The 15878-nt window shown below is 37.5% G+C and overlaps 1 protein-coding gene across 1 annotated transcript in view; it reads left to right on the forward strand.

The window, feature by feature from the left end:
* The window catches only part of OTOGL (otogelin like), a 97569-nt gene that overhangs the window by 56076 nt on the left and 25615 nt on the right, over nt 1–15878 (forward strand). The window contains exons 30-39 of the mRNA XM_062613627.1: nt 1169–1285; nt 3869–4025; nt 4572–4598; nt 7647–7814; nt 9162–9440; nt 9765–9882; nt 11116–11195; nt 12089–12682; nt 13903–14966; nt 15624–15801. Coding sequence (XP_062469611.1) covers nt 1169–1285; nt 3869–4025; nt 4572–4598; nt 7647–7814; nt 9162–9440; nt 9765–9882; nt 11116–11195; nt 12089–12682; nt 13903–14966; nt 15624–15801 — 2782 coding nt within the window. The remainder of the gene's footprint in view (nt 1–1168; nt 1286–3868; nt 4026–4571; nt 4599–7646; nt 7815–9161; nt 9441–9764; nt 9883–11115; nt 11196–12088; nt 12683–13902; nt 14967–15623; nt 15802–15878) is intronic.

The raw sequence follows: 15878 nt of genomic DNA on the forward strand, positions 1-15878 counted from the left end.
GGCTGCTTTAAAAAGGTGTGTAGTGTTTACATAGCACATTAACTTCTAGGATGTTATGAACTATGCTTATGCAGCCCGAACTTGCACTTGCCTTTTTTTAAGCTATATATATATATATATATATTTGTAAAATCTCATATAATCTTTTGATCTCTGTGGCTGTCAGAGCACTCAGTATTTGAGTTTGATATTGGCCTTGCAGGCAGCCTACGTTCAGCCAGACTTGACACTTCATCTATCTCTGCAGTAGGAATTAAAGATATTTTCAGAAAGGGCCTTTGACCTTCTTAGAGATGGATCCTGGTCATATTTTCTGCAAAATCTAAGTAGTTCAAATGTGTATTTGATAGCTGGAGGCTTAGAACCCTACTTTGCTACTGGTAAGCTTGCATTGGCACCATGAAGCATGGGATGCTTCCAGGGTTTTTCCCTCCTGGGAGTGGCAGTATGTCCCCCCATGGCAAAGGATCCACACATGAAGGTAGCGCAGGCAGCTGCACTGCAGCTGAGGCTGCATCAGAACACCCCAATGCTGCTTATGGATCCATCATTAGCTTCTCCTGGCTTCCCTGCTGCACCAAGAGAGTATGGTTTTGGATGAGCTCGTGTTTTCTGAGCTGTCATTTTGTTACATTTTTTCTGTCCACTAATTTTTCTTGTTGAAGAGAGGGAGCTGTAACTCAGTCATTTTTGAGTTATCATGATGATCTTTGATTCTATCTTTTTTTTTTTATGGGTTGCTCTCTTCCTACCACTGTTTCTTTATTTGAACTTACAGGGCTAAAGCCATCTGTAGTGTGGCTCCATTTAAAGTCAGTGCAAAACCACCAGGGATGGATTTGGATCATGTATTTGTTTGCAATGTTACAGTTGGTTGCTCTGGTAATGATTATAATGTGTCACAAAGAAAACATTTTGTCTTTATGTGCTGAGCAGACAACAGGAACATTTCAGTACTTCAGAACAAAACACAAAGATTCTTTTTTTATGCAAATGTTTTCAGTTATAACAACAAATTCAGAAAAAGGGGAGATGAAGTAGATAGAATTTAAGCTTTATTTTGATTTCATGAGTATCCAGGTTTTGAATTATGTGATTACAGTGTGCCTGAATCCATGGTAAACACACCTTTGTATAAAATGCTTGTGGTGTTTTTGTTGTTTTTAAGTGCAAGAGCCCAAATGAAACATTAAGGCCATGTGAGGGACATCAGAGCAAGTTCCCTTATGCCAAAAAGGAATGCTCAATTTTATACAGCGATATTTTTGCACCTTGTCGCAATGTGGTAAGTTTATTAAATATCCAAGATGTGCTTTCCTGTAGGAAAACATTAAAATTCCAGTAATTAATTTCTTCTTGCCATTCCTGTTAGTCCACATGCCATGGAGGATACAGAGTAGAGCCCTGCAAGTATCTCTTTGTGGGTGGGCTATTTTTGTGCAGAGCTCCTTGCTCCTTTCAAGGCTGGAGCCTAAACATGCTAGTGATAACTGGGAGCCATGAGTTAGCGGACTGGATAATGAAGTTTCTGTTCTCTTTAGGTTTTATTTATATCTTTTATTTATAGAGGTAATTACATTTTTAATTTTTTTGTATATATTGCAGGATTCTAAAATAAACGTTTGTGTGATGTGCCTACAGCTTATCTCAAATGAGTTTATTTTGTTAACTGTCCTGCTCAATATGGAAAGAAATATGAGCGACCGAGATTTCAGCTTCAGAGCTATCAGTATTTTTAATTGGCTGACAGCTTATCATCTGTTTTTTTATCAAAACTCTGAGGTTTGGTGTCCTTATTTTCCCAGTACCTGGCAGAGCTCGGGGCTTCAGTTACAAGAATGTCCTTAATTTCAGTCTAGCAAATAGCTTGTGTAGGAATTTTTGATTCCATTTTAGTCCACCTTTTATCAACACAATACCCTATGCATTTTTCCCAATATCTGATTTTAGCCTCTAGTTATCGAAGTTGCTTCTTTACACCTGTGCAAGCAAGAACCACTATGACATTTTGTATTGGTCTCTTATTTTCTTTATGACAATTAATACTAAATGAGATTATTAGATGTCCCAGCTGAACCTCCTGACTTTCAGGACTGAAGTTTGATATCAACATGGTTAGGAATTTGACGGAGGAGGAGGTTGCAGTAGCTTAAAACAAGAGATTTATTAATGTTGACTTTAGTTACTATGTAAAGAATTTTTTGAGCATGTGCCTGAGAACATGGTGATGAGGGTATTTTTGAAATGGAAAGTAATAAATAAAATGGAACTTTTGAGAGTTTTTAAGGAACTCCATTATTATAACCCATAAAGAAAGATGTTTTCTCTTGAACATTCATTTTCTATATCTTATCCATGTTGTGATTAAAATTTGCAAACATTATGACAAAAATTTAGCATAATTACATTAAAAAAGTAAAGGTAAAGTGACCCCTATTAAGGATGTCTGCAGCTGACTGGTGGCAGCATGGCTAGGGAACTGGCTGCCAAGAAAAAAGCCCAGTGACTGACACTGGGGGCATGGAAAGAAAAGAAAGTGTAGATGTGGGTTTCAGGATGTTCTTTGGAGCAGCTCTCCTACACTCACTCCTGCTGTGTGAGTGCTGGAGGATCCTGCTGTCCGTGGAGCTCAGCTGAGGCTGGAACCTCCCATTTTCAGGGAAACAAAACATTGCATCTCTGGCTGGGAGTGACTGATGGGCTGCGGTTGCCCAGCTGAGCACTGAACTCATCAGGGTTGAGGACCCTCAACACTTGCAGAAAAGAAAGTCTTCCTCATAACTCCTCAGCTCAGCAGGAGCTTTGACTCGAGGACCCCAGTTTGTCCCGGCTGCAGGATCTTGCCAACCCATGGGGAGATGCTGTCCTGCAGACATGAGACAGGTCTTTGGATCCAGTCTGCTGTTTGGTGGTTCCTGCAAAGCTATTAGAGCCATTTTCTATAGAGCCAACGCTCATGCCCCCACACGAGTGCTGTCCTTGTTTTCGAAATGAGGAAAAGAATGAAAGCAAAATGGCGCCTCTCTCCAGTGAAAGCAGAAAAACAGTCTTCACGTCCCTGACAGCTTCTAGCAACTGCTAGCTGACAAGCTGTCTCCATGTTAGATAAGCGCTGCTTTGTTTCTGTGATGGTATTTCTGTAATCTGACGTGTACCATTTGAGGGCTCTACAACTGAGCTAGCCCAGAGTCTAAACTGAAGAAAAGCATTGCTTTAAACATTGCATGTGTTGAGTAGTAAGAACACTGTTTTGGAAACATTGCTTAACCTTACAAAAAAGAAAGTGTACCATGTGAAAACACAAACTAATGCGATAGCATTTTAGAGTGAGATATGGGTTTCTGATCTAATGAAATTTGTGGACAAAGTATATTAAAACCTTTATAAGAGCAGGAAAATTTTTCTGCAAATGAACACTCGATCTTTCTTTCACTAATCAAAACTCCCTTTACAAATTATTACTTTAATTACTTTATAATCAGAGCTGCATCTCTCTGCAGACTGTTGTTTGTGCAAAACTGAGAGGATAACTGTAGATGGCAGTATTTGCCTTATAAAAACAGAACAGCCAGCTTCGATATACACTCCAAACCTGGTGAACAGCAATTGTGTGGACAGACGTGTTAACAGTCACTGACTGAAATTTTCTCTTGGCCTGTAACATACGTACAAACTGATCATTCAAAGTGTACTTTTTGTATAGGAATGTACCCAAAGCTTAGAAAATACCATATTTTTGTGTTAAATCCTTTCAGTTCATCCAGAGGTAGCACTTCTGCTGTAAATGGTGCAACAGGAATTTGTACATACAGCTCATGCAATTCAGTCTCCAACCCTCTTTTTCTTCTATTTATTTATTTTTCCCCAGATTGATGTGACTTCTTTTGTCAAAAATTGTCACACAGATACGTGCAACTGCAATCTTGGTGGGGACTGCGAGTGCTTGTGTACCAGTATTGCAGCTTATGCTCACAAGTGCTGCCAGCAAGGAGCACCGATTCACTGGCGATCTCCTTCCCTCTGTGGTATGTACCTGGGCTGGCTTCACATTGGAGCTCATCTTTGAGGCATCTTTGGCCTTTTTCTGCCCAATAATACAAATATGACAGAATCAGGTGCATAATAAGTGCCCTTCTTCACCATTTTCAAGCTGTCTCTGTGTTAGCTCTTAGTGTTATACACCCAAATTTGCTGTATTACTGAAGAGGACTGTCTGGGCTCAGGGTGTGCCAGTGCAGAGAGTGTTGGAAAGGCACTGGTATACCAGATCTGGGGTGCGTCCAGTGTTCTGTGTAGGGCTGCAAAGAGCTTCACTCCATTCTCCTTTTCACAGATGGTGAAAAGCAGAATAATTCATGCTGTCAGCTGTATATTAATTCATGCTTAAGGTCTGCTGTCCTGGCACATCTATTTTAATACAGCTGTGTGTCTCTAAATAAAAGCCTAAGGAAATAAAGTCACACACTGAAACTCCCTCTGATGAAAGTGAACTTTACATTTTTAGAATGCAGATATGCATAGATTCCGATGTTACTTTGTAATAGTAATGTGCTTGTTTTCATTTCTTTTAGCTTATGACTGTGATTATTACAATCAAGGTATGTAGCATTTGATATTACTATCTTTGATTCATCCTCATATTTATATATGTTGCTGAATCTACTTTTCAGGTTTTCTATTCTAACATCTTTCTTTCTCTATGATGCTATTTTGAGATGTTAATCTCTCCCCTCCTCACTTATTTTCTCTTTCAAAACCAAATACCCAGGACACACTTTTCTTACATTGGTTCACTCAGACTAACTGTGGACGAAAATATAGTTTGATAATTTCTCTCTTTCCCAGGTTAGACTGTGGGTTTTTGCACTCCTGATTTGGGTATGTGTGGGCATTAGCGAGCTCAGCAAGTTAGCAAAGCAAGTCCCCACGGGCCTTTTTGCTCTGTGTGCAGGGATGGTGGTGGCATGGAAACAAACAATTGTAAGCAAAACAGCACATCTGGCATCTCAGATGAAATATGGTACAATTAACCATGCATATAAAACTCTTAGCAGCTTGTGCTGAGAATCTCTGTCAGTTGCAGCAGTGCTGGAGGTTCCCCATTCCCCAGGGTAGGACTGCATAGTCACAATACCTTGAACTGAATGGACCTTGAAGTCCATTAAAAAGGAGAGGTGACTTGTATGAGCAGCCTGGAGCATTATATGTCATTTTGCAACATATGCCTTCTCTATTTAACCTCATTATATCATTATGTCACTTTTTCTTTCCTCCTGTTCTGCTATGGATATCTAAAAGACTTTTTTTTTTGCGTGATATCTCATGTATTACTTGGGATTTGTCCTATATAAACATACACAGTCCTGCATTAGTAAGGAATTCAAATACTGATGCACTAGTGTGCATCTTAGAAGTTTACACATGGTTATTAACATTTGGATTTTCACCTCACTGAACTAACTGCCTTTGGCACAGGGAAATTCAAGTGCTTTTATCCAGAAATGAATGGTGTGGATATAATGCATCTCTGATGAAACTGAGTTAATCAGAGTTACATAAATCATAATAATAATTAATTTGGTATAATTTTAGGGGTAAAAATAAAAAGCCCTCATAAATTTATGAATGTTTGTCACACTATGCAATTATTTTCTAGGTTTTCATTCTGATGTGGCTTGCTTTGTTTTAGTTTTTCTTCTTTGTTATTGTATAAAAGACGTTGCTCTGATTCAATTAAAACCTCAGTTGAATTAATTGATGGGCTTTTTCTTTGAGTTGGTATATATAGTTTTAAAATTGCTTCTGTTTTTAATGAGTAAAGGTCAGTGGCCCTGCTGTGTTGAACGATCTTAGTAATCCCTAATGTCTCAATTAATAACCTCATCATAATCAATGTGGGGGTGCATAAATGCACCCTGCAGCACATCTTGGCAGCCAAGGAGAAGCAATAGAAGGATGTTACCTTGCATTTCTACTGTAAATTTAAAAACTGAGATCTATTTTAAAATTGAAAGGTTACAGGTTTTTATGCACAAGTCTCATAAGTATTGTACTATAGAGGACAGTTCTTTAGAATGAGGAATTCTTAATTCTTATAGCATACCCACTTATATTAGGATAATATGCATGTGCTTTGTGTGGAGCAAGATATTGAAAAGCAAAGGAAATGACTAAATGCAATGAAATAAATACGACTTTTGATACATTTTTTTTAGTGGCTTGCATCCTATAATGATCATCATACGAGGAGGATATTTTTCTCCTCCAAGAAGTCTGTCTCAGTACAGTAGCAGCATGTAATGTCAGTGGGCAGCTGTGTGGTGCTTAGTTGCCTACCACAGTTAAGGTCAAGGATGGTGTTATGCATGTTTCTACCACAAAGTGCCAGCAAAACACCTTTTGGGACTAGGATGGCTTCTGTGATTCTCTTTTGTTCTGCATGACTTCAGACTGTTAATCTTTAAGGAAACTCCTGCTTTTGTTCAAGTCCTAGGCAAAATGTCTGTTAATATGTAGGGATAAGCATTCAATGACAGAATAAAGGGTCTTTTTGAGATAAATTTTCTTGCCATTTCTTTAAAAGTGGCAAGCTTGTGGGCTTTATGAGCTCCAACATAGCTTTCATATAAAAACAGTAGTTATTTTCAAGCAGCTTTGTTTAGAATTCAGTGTTTAGCTTCTAGCTGAGGCAAATCTCATTATTATGAGAATTCCTTCTCTCTTGGAAGATTCATGCTTGAAAGGAGCTGTCTTAAGCTGGGAAAGGGTTCAGTCTTTTCACTGTAATGATTAAAAGCTTTTACAAAATCTACACATTTTGTTTATTACTCACAAAGTAAAGTTTTAGAAGTATGCTGCTCTTGGTTCTTTCAGTGGGATATAGTGACAAAGATGGATGCTGTTATATCTGGACGTATCCCTTCCAGCCTAGCAGAAATAGCTCCAGAGGTTTGCTGCAGGGCATGGTTAGGCCAGCACTGTTTTAGCAGCAGTACCAGCTGAGGCTGTTGTCACTTTTCTATTGGCATGAGCTTTTGAATAATGGTGTGGTGAACCAGACTGGAAAAATTAGCTGGTTGCTTTTCAGCTGGATCACTTCACTGCTGAAGCACTTAGGAGGGCATAATAAATGGGGCAGTAGGGGGGCAGAAGCAAGTGGTTTGTGGGAGAGGATGAACTAGGCAACTGCTTAAGCAATATTGTGCCAGAAGTTGAATATAATTTGAAATCTGTTTTTTGCAGGGAGAAATTGTCTTGTAGATCTTAGAGCAGCTTCAGTGTCTATGTGGGAAATAATATTAAAGTTGCTCTGTTGAATTCAGATTCTTTCAAATTATAGAAATAAGGACATGTAAAAGACTAAGCACCATAAAAAAGCAGCCCAGGTTGCTTTCTTGTACAGGTCATTTTGTGAGCACAGCTGCCCACAGCTCTTTGTGCTCATTTTGTATCTGCTGTATTCTGGGCAGTGAGCAAAGAATAAGGGGGTATGTTGAACAGATAGATACAGACCTACACCAGTGTAATAACTTGAGGCATTGAGCTGTAATTCCAATGTATTTAAGGCAACATATTATGTTAACTCAGATTTTGTATATTATGCAAGGAGGATTTTTCTTTTTCTATTTTGATTTTTCTCCCCTTAGGTCTTGGTGAAGGACCCTATATTTTGGCAAGTTACGGACAGAATGACACAATTATAGGAGCTAATATATCTAGTAGAAGGATATTTCCCCTGCCTAGAGCTGGAGCATATGGAAATGTATTTTTCAGCTTCATGATAACTCCAGGGCTTTTCAAAGATAAAGATTTATGTAAGTGTTCTCAACAATTTTGCTAATGGCAATGCATATTTTTCAAGCTATATGAACGATTTTGGATGATTTTTGTTGAATCTTCTAAAATAGTATAGATATTTTTAGTTATTGGAATAAGTGAGATTGAAGCAGCCAATTTCAAAACTGAGGAATACTGGGGTTCTTTAATTAAAAAATAAACTGGTTAACCTCGCTGCCAGCTTTAAAGCTGACTTTTCAAGGTTTTTTTAAGAAATATTGCAAAATACAAGTAATTAGAATTCCTTCTTGGAAAAAAAACAAACAAACAAAAATTAGTTTGGATAACTGGAAAATGGAAAATTTTGCACATGTATCTCGCCAGTATCAAAACTGAAGATAAATGCAGGATATTTTCATCTCCAGTAATATTACTTCTACTTTATCTTTTCTTCTTTTTTGCAACTTTCAGTGGACTATAAAATATGCAACTTAGAACAACCAATTTGTTGAAAAAAATCCTAAACCCTGAAAAATCAAGATAGAGAAGTCCTGTCTTGGTAAAAATTGAAACTATATTTACAAACAGTTGAGAAATTAGGGTTTTATATATGATTTATGAATGAGAAAGTACATAAAACAGAAGAATTAATTGTCTTGTCAATTCCCCAACTGATGTAAAGTGGAAGTAAAACATTCATTATGTCTGTGCAGCACACAGGTAGCCTTTATATCTGTGAGGAATTAGATAGTATCAATCTACATTAAAGACACTTCAAGATTTTATTCAAGTTGAAAACCAAATGTGAAGTCAGTCTTCTAAGTTCTTATTTTCAGAGAATTTTCTTCACTTTTGATTTCCAGCATGCATAGAGCAAATAGAGGGTTGAGCCTTTTCTTGGGCCACAGGTTTTCTTACTGTATTGCTGGATATAACCATATGTAAAACAAGCTTGGCCTCAAGGTGAAGTCAAGCACCTTCTTACCAAATTTGCATGGTGTTACTTACTAATGAAAACTTGGTACAGCTGAACTGTTAGGTATTAGTCCTAATTCGAGAAAAGCCTCCCAGTTTGAGCTGGTCCCAGTTTCAGACTGCTTATGAATAGTTTCAAAGGCTGGTAGCAGTAGACAATATAGTTTTGATCTAACTGATTGGCTTTCTACTAATTTCTGATTATGTGATCATTTGAAGTCTCCTTTAGACCCTGCATTTCTAAACTTGTTTTTTGTTTATTACATAAACCTGAAATATTTTCCTGTGAAAACCAGCTGTTTAAAAAGGAACCACTTAACAGACAATATATAGATTTTAATCTCACTTCCAAGTTTCTTTTTCCTGTGAAAATTTTACTATTCTTTTTATTTCCTTTTCTTTTGTGGAAGCTCTCTCTCTCGTTTCCCTTGAATCTGCTGAAAGACCAAACTACTTTCTGTATGTACATGACAATGAAACCGCTGGGTTGGAGCAGTGGCAGGCAAGTGACTCCTTTCAGAGACGAGCCACCTTCTTCCACCACCAGGGCCTCTGGAGTCCAGGGCTCAGCGCCTTTGAACTGCACAGTAAAAAAGGCTTTTTCATCATTCTCACCTCATCTGGTGTTAAAGTGGCAAAGTATGATGATTCAGAAGAATTCAAACGTTTGAGTAGCTTTAGTATTGAAGGTAAATTTTGCATTTTGCAGTACCTTCACTATGTTTAACTGATTTTGAAGGCTTTATACACAATATATTGTAAAAGTGAGTAGCTGTTTGTAACTTGAAACTTGATGTTTCAGTGTCTTTTAGCTTGACTGAATATAAAAGACTTGAAACTGATAATGACCAAAATCTCACATATTCACAAGTTCTCAAGAATTTCTCTAATTTTTTATTTTTTCTGAAAGCTCCATTGTACAGTATAAAAAAGACTATATACAGTAAAAGACTATAAATTGACTGTTTATTGACTACATAATAAAAAAATAATACCTTTTTCTTCTTCCTCAGAACTCCGTTCCTCTGTGCCTTATAGAAGAATGTGTGAGTGGCGATATGAATCTTGTGCTAATCCTTGTGTTAAAACCTGTAGTGATCCTGAAGGAATAGCATGCAAATTCCTTCCTCCGTAAGTAAAATTAAGCTTGTATTGCTACCCTATTGATTTCTGTAACATGCGTACCATAGGCTTTCTAAGAATGACTGCAGCTGCAATATACATTCGTATTTACTCATCCAGATTTCAGTATCACTCTTGTGAGCAAGTCTCACAAGTCATATGAAAACAGTTGTAAAAAACTCCTTGTTTCTCATGGTATACCTTCCTGTTTACATGTGACCTTTCAACACCAGAACAAGAAAGTCTATAATAGCCCAGGAGATTAGCTTCTGGTAGTGGCTGAGTGGAATCTATTAAGTTAAATGAAGGCTATATCCTTCTATGGATTGATATTCACATCCTAACCCGCGACGCTGTGAATGACTACATCTTTCTGGTGTTTATGAGATCAAAACCTGTAGAAATAGTAAGGGTAGACTACGCCCTCTTCTGTAAGAGAAGGGAACTTTATAATAATAGATATTGGCATGATGTGAGGGATTTCACACAGGTGATAACTTGTTATTGGTAATAAGATTTCCTGTCTCCACGGATCTCCCCTGGCATGTCTGGAACCACAACAAACTAAAAAGAAAAATGCCAAGTGCAAAATCTGGTGGAAAAGAAATGATATTTTGCATTTCAGCTGACCTCCCTAGGCATATGTAGTTTATGATTAGGAATATTACTAGTATTACTAACTTTCCCTGTTGGTATTCTTACCTTTTTCCATATGGGCAAACTGGTTGTTAACGTCATGACCTTCTCATTAAAAATTCTCCCCAAATGGAAAAGGGACTATATGGGCTTGCCTGCACTCTTCCATGCTGAAAATGCACAAGAATGAGACTTTTTATGGAGTCAGTCTAAATATTTTAATGTATCAAATGAACATACCTGGGTAAGACAGCAGTCTTGTCAAGAAGTTCTGTGTCCATGGAAAAACCTTTGTGCATAGGGATCTGAACTTCCTCCTGTTTGTGGAAGCAGAATGGTCCAAAACTATCATGCTGGTCAGTCTATGCAAATAATTGATTATTAACAATTTAGAAATAATTATTAACAATTTAGAAATAGAATTGTGCTCTTCAATGTCTTTTTGACATTAAATGCCTCAAATGCTGTGTTCATCACTACAGTGGAAAGTTCTCTAAACTCTGATGGAGAAGATATTCAAGTGTTTCATTTTGCCATAGTAAAATAAGTTAAAATTAATCTACCTTTCTCCTGTGGCTTTAGAATTAACCATACACTGTTTTAAAGGGTTGAAGGATGCTTGCCATACTGTCCCAAAAACATGATCCTTGATGAGGTCACACTTAAATGTGTTTATCCAGAAGACTGTAAGTATACTTTATTCTATTGGTCTAATCTTATAAATTACTCTAAAGATCCATGGAAAAGTTTTAACCAAATATACATTCTATTTTTTGATAAATACTTTACTACTGAACTTACACTCCATTCTGAGTAGTCTAAAACAAATCTCCTACGTCCAAACAAGCCATAGCTAAAGTTAACTTCTTTAATTTCTCTAATACTGTGTTAAATTTAACCTTCTGTGATGGCATTATACTAATTGCAACTATATTTGACTATACACTGTGCTAGTATATCATGTGTGTATAAGACAAAATCCCAAATGGAGGAAATACTGCTGTGGTGAAAAGTTCAGACTTTTCAGTTTATGAGCCACCAGTAACAAATTCAGTGCGACTATTTCATAACTTGAATGATAACTTGTGATGACACCACATTATTTGCTTATTCTGGGAAACAGTATTCTTTTAACATAACAATTACATTTAATACTGTCTCCTATTTTATTTTACAAGTTTCAAATTAAATACATTGGTTGATATTTGCTAGTGCAAAGTTACCTCATAGTATGCTATCTTCCAAAGATTTATTTATTCAAAATGTTTTACTATCTTGCATATACTGAATTCTCAATAGAATTCCTTTGTTGCTTCTATAATTGCTTTGCAAAATCAAGACTGTCACTAATAATAAAAAATTACCTACTTCATTCGCAAACAAAATTAGAAAACCTGAATCAACTGAGTTTCTCAAAGTCATTAGACAACCTGGAACCACTGGCAAATTACCTTCTCAGCAAAATGGTGCTCTGATTTGCTAACGTTTAAATGGGACTTGAGTAGAGATAGATGTTGGTATTCTGCTTTACCAATAATCTATGAAAGACATTGAAACATGCTTTTTTTTTTCCTTTTAGGCATACCCTTGGCACCTACAGAATCAGCAATTGGAACAAAACCTTCATTGCTAATCTCTCACACGGGTACTACCACAGAGTGTTCTCAGACACCTCCTTTATTTGTTACTTCAGGGACTAAGTCAACCCATGCTGATGTGACAGGCAAAATAACCATGAAAGCAAACACAGCTTTAAGGGGAATGAATACGTCGGCACAGCCCGTCACAGACGCTTATTCATTGGAAGCATCTAATGCAGCCATCTATTCAATGTTTTCATTATCAAGTACAGTGGAGCCTTCCGATGTACTTCACAGCACAGCCAGCCCTACTGTCCTTTCCACACTCACCTCTCCAATAGATTTTCCAGCAGCTCTTCAAGCCTCAGCAGTCACATCACGTACTGTCATTTCTGCTGAATCTATAACTTTATCCATTACAATAGCAAGTCCAACAACCCCACTCAGTGCAAGTCTTTTTACAACACATTATGTGTTATTGACACCTACTCCCCTAGTTGTAGTTGCATTTCCACCTGAAACATCAACCACTCAGCTAGAAACTGTTCCCCCCTGCCTCATTATTAACATCTTTAACTTCCAAGCCATCTTTTGTTACTTCTGAGCTGCCTCCAGGGATTGGGAAGAGTAGGATTCCTTCAGTAAATCATTCTAAGGGAGCAGCAGTACCCTCTGAAGTGTCTTTTACTGTTTTGCTGGCTGACAGAGCAACTTTCACAAGACATGTATTTCTTCTATGTTCACAGCTGCCACTAAGCCCATCTACTATATCTCCTATATCTACTTTGTCTGTTAGAACTAGGTCTGGCATTGGTCAAACTGCAGTTCACCTAACACGCGTTTCTGTACGGAATTCAGCCTCTCCCCAGATTCTGACTACTAGATTTGCTAACTTTGAAACAGGTTTTTCTCAATTAGCTACTGTTTCATATTTTGAAATAGCAAAACCCTTGTCTAAAACTTCTCTGATATCATTAAATGCAAGTTCTTTAGCTAGTTTTTCTCCAAAGCCATTTTTAACTTTAGTGGAAATTTCAGTTCTCAAGCAGGTATCTCCTTTAATAAAAGGCAGTGTTTCTTCTACTTTCCCCATAGTGGCTGTATCTTCACCTCAAGTTGCTTCTCAAATTCCTCTAAATACTTCTTTGGGTCCTTCTGTAACATGCACAGTATCTATAACAGTGTGTTCTCTGATTATCTCCTTGGAGCCAAAAACTATGGTGAATGTCACCATTGCCTCTGAAAGTCTTTACAAAGTCCCTTCCTCAGTTTCCACTTTTCCTGTCAATCCGATAAACCCTGATATGTCTATAGCAAGTAAAGCCTCAGCAGAAGAAAAATACATAATGCACACTGATCCCTTTTCAGCATCATCCATTTCTAAAAAAGCTAATGAAATCGATTATGTCTACAGTCTTCCCTCTTAGGACACTGGTATTACCTCTAAATGCTACATTAATAACCGCTTCAGAAGTAACAGATTACCCAAGCTGTTCACAGACAGACATGAAAACTGATGTTGTGGTACAAAGTTCAGGTGATTTAATTCCTAATGATCCTTCTTTTACAAGGTCATCATCTTTATTTCTTATCAACAAATCTTGTTGATATTTTGTTATCAACATCTGTACAATTGTATGTGACATCTTACTGCAAGCTCTTCATTGATCCCCACAGACAGTAGGACATCATCATTAACACAAAATATAACTGCTACCCAAATGTCAGTTTCATCTTTGATACACAAGGAACCTCAAAAAGCCCAATTATAGACTTTGTAACTTCTGTAGATTCTTCTGCCTTCATTTCAAAGATAAGGTTTTCAGCCTTTCAGTAGCACTAAAAACATCCATTGTAATGCCCCCTTTTCCAATGCCTACAACTCCTGAAGCCACTTTAGAAAGCCAGTCCAGTAGGGTCTCTGTGTCTTCACCTCCTCCTAAGACCGCTTGTATCTCTACTGTTTCTCTAGGAAAACAGAGCTCTTCGGTAAGTTCTTCAGAAGATGGAACAATATCATCCATATCTGCTGGAATCATCACTCAATCCACTACACCAACAATCAAGAACACAACAGTGAATGCTACATCCTTAAAAGTGCCTTATATTTTTGCAAAAATACCACCTAGCTCTTCAAGCAGTTTTGCTTCTGTCACTACTGTGGCCTCTAGCATTACTACAAAAACCACTGATTCTTTTGTTGCCGATTTGGAGTTTTATATGGCTTCAGCTTCAGTTCCTACCACCACAGAAACATCCATGCATGTGTCACACAGATCTTTATTTACACCTGCAGTGACTCAGGTTTTGCAGAGCACTAAAGAGACTCCAAAAATTATGATTATGAAAACAACTGGTACTACAAGTCCATTATCACAGACAAAGAGTACCTCACTTGCAGCTTCAGAAGTTAAATATGCAACCTCATTTGAAAGAACTGGGGATGTTTTAGAAAGTGGTCAGATTTCACATGAGCAAAGAAATGTTACCAAGACAAAGTCAACCACAACTGAGAAATCTTCCCTGTCTTATTTCACAGTATCTCCAGTTCAGAGTTCACCTTTCCCAAGAAACATAACCACAGTAAAAAATCTCTCTGCTTCTGGAGTCCCAGATGTAATAATATCAGATTGGTCAAATATCCCAACACAGAAATCCATTAAACCTTATTTCAGTTTAACAAAGCCCACAGAGCTTCAGACCAGAACTGTAGTAGATTTATCTCATTCTAGTGGTGGAATGTCTCTGCCTTCCTCTCCAGAGCCTGTGGAAACACTAAGTTCTCTGGCAAGCACAGAAACAATGACAGCTGTAGCTGACAAGGCTTCCTTTGGTACAATGATGCATACACTGATGTCTACATCTTCTGAATGTGTGGTATGATCAGTTCTACTTGCTCCTATGTGTTAAAATAGATACTGCTTTGCAGTCCATTGTGTTATGCTATGTATGTAATACCAGAGCTTTAAAAATCACCTGATTTTGTTTTCATTTGTCTGTTTTAAAATATGCAACTATTCTTAGATGGTTGCAGTATTGTTGCTCCTATACTGCTGTAGTATATTCTGCAACTTGGATGTAAGACTTTTAAAGCTATGTGCTGACTCTAGAAAGGAAAATACATTTTTGAGCTGTAGACAAAACCATAAACCATTGGATGTTTTTGTTTCTGCATAATCTCACTCCACCTTTCCTTTTTCCATTTGATTCTTTGTTATAGGGCTTAAAATGATGGGAATGGATGATCCTGTATTTTTTTAAAATGCTTCAGATTATTGCTGAATATAACATGTAGCCTCAGTGCACAATGTTTTGCATTCCACCAAAGCTAGATGGAGCAGGAGGGGTGTGGGTGTGGGATGTGCATCCTTGTCACCTGTCACAAAAAAGCAATTCATTCCAAAATAACTGATGAGGAGTCTTGTAGTCATGCTGATTCTGTCTCAGAGCAGGGTGATGAACAAGTGGTCGCTTGGACTCTGTAAGGGCAATGAACGTAAGGTTGATTCTGGTTGCTTTTTCCTTATATGACAGCCAAGATACCTTGAACCTGTTGACAAATGTAGCCACTATGTATGTGTTAATATGGATTGGATATTATACAACCTTTCAAGGAACTGCCTTAAGGATGTGCAGAAACCAGACTGTGGTTTTCGAGGAATGCCGGTTCAAGTTAACTCTGATAGTTGTTGCCCAGAATGGGAATGTCCTTGTAAGTCACTGTTTTTATTTTTAAATACAACATAGAGCCTTGATCTGTAAATTTCAAGTAATAAATTAAGGGTTTAT

This window comes from Pezoporus occidentalis, unplaced genomic scaffold (genome assembly GCF_034315485.1).
Source record: "Pezoporus occidentalis ecotype Australia unplaced genomic scaffold, CSIRO_AGI_Poc_V1 ctg17, whole genome shotgun sequence".
NCBI classification, from domain to species: Eukaryota; Metazoa; Chordata; class Aves; order Psittaciformes; family Psittacidae; genus Pezoporus; species Pezoporus occidentalis.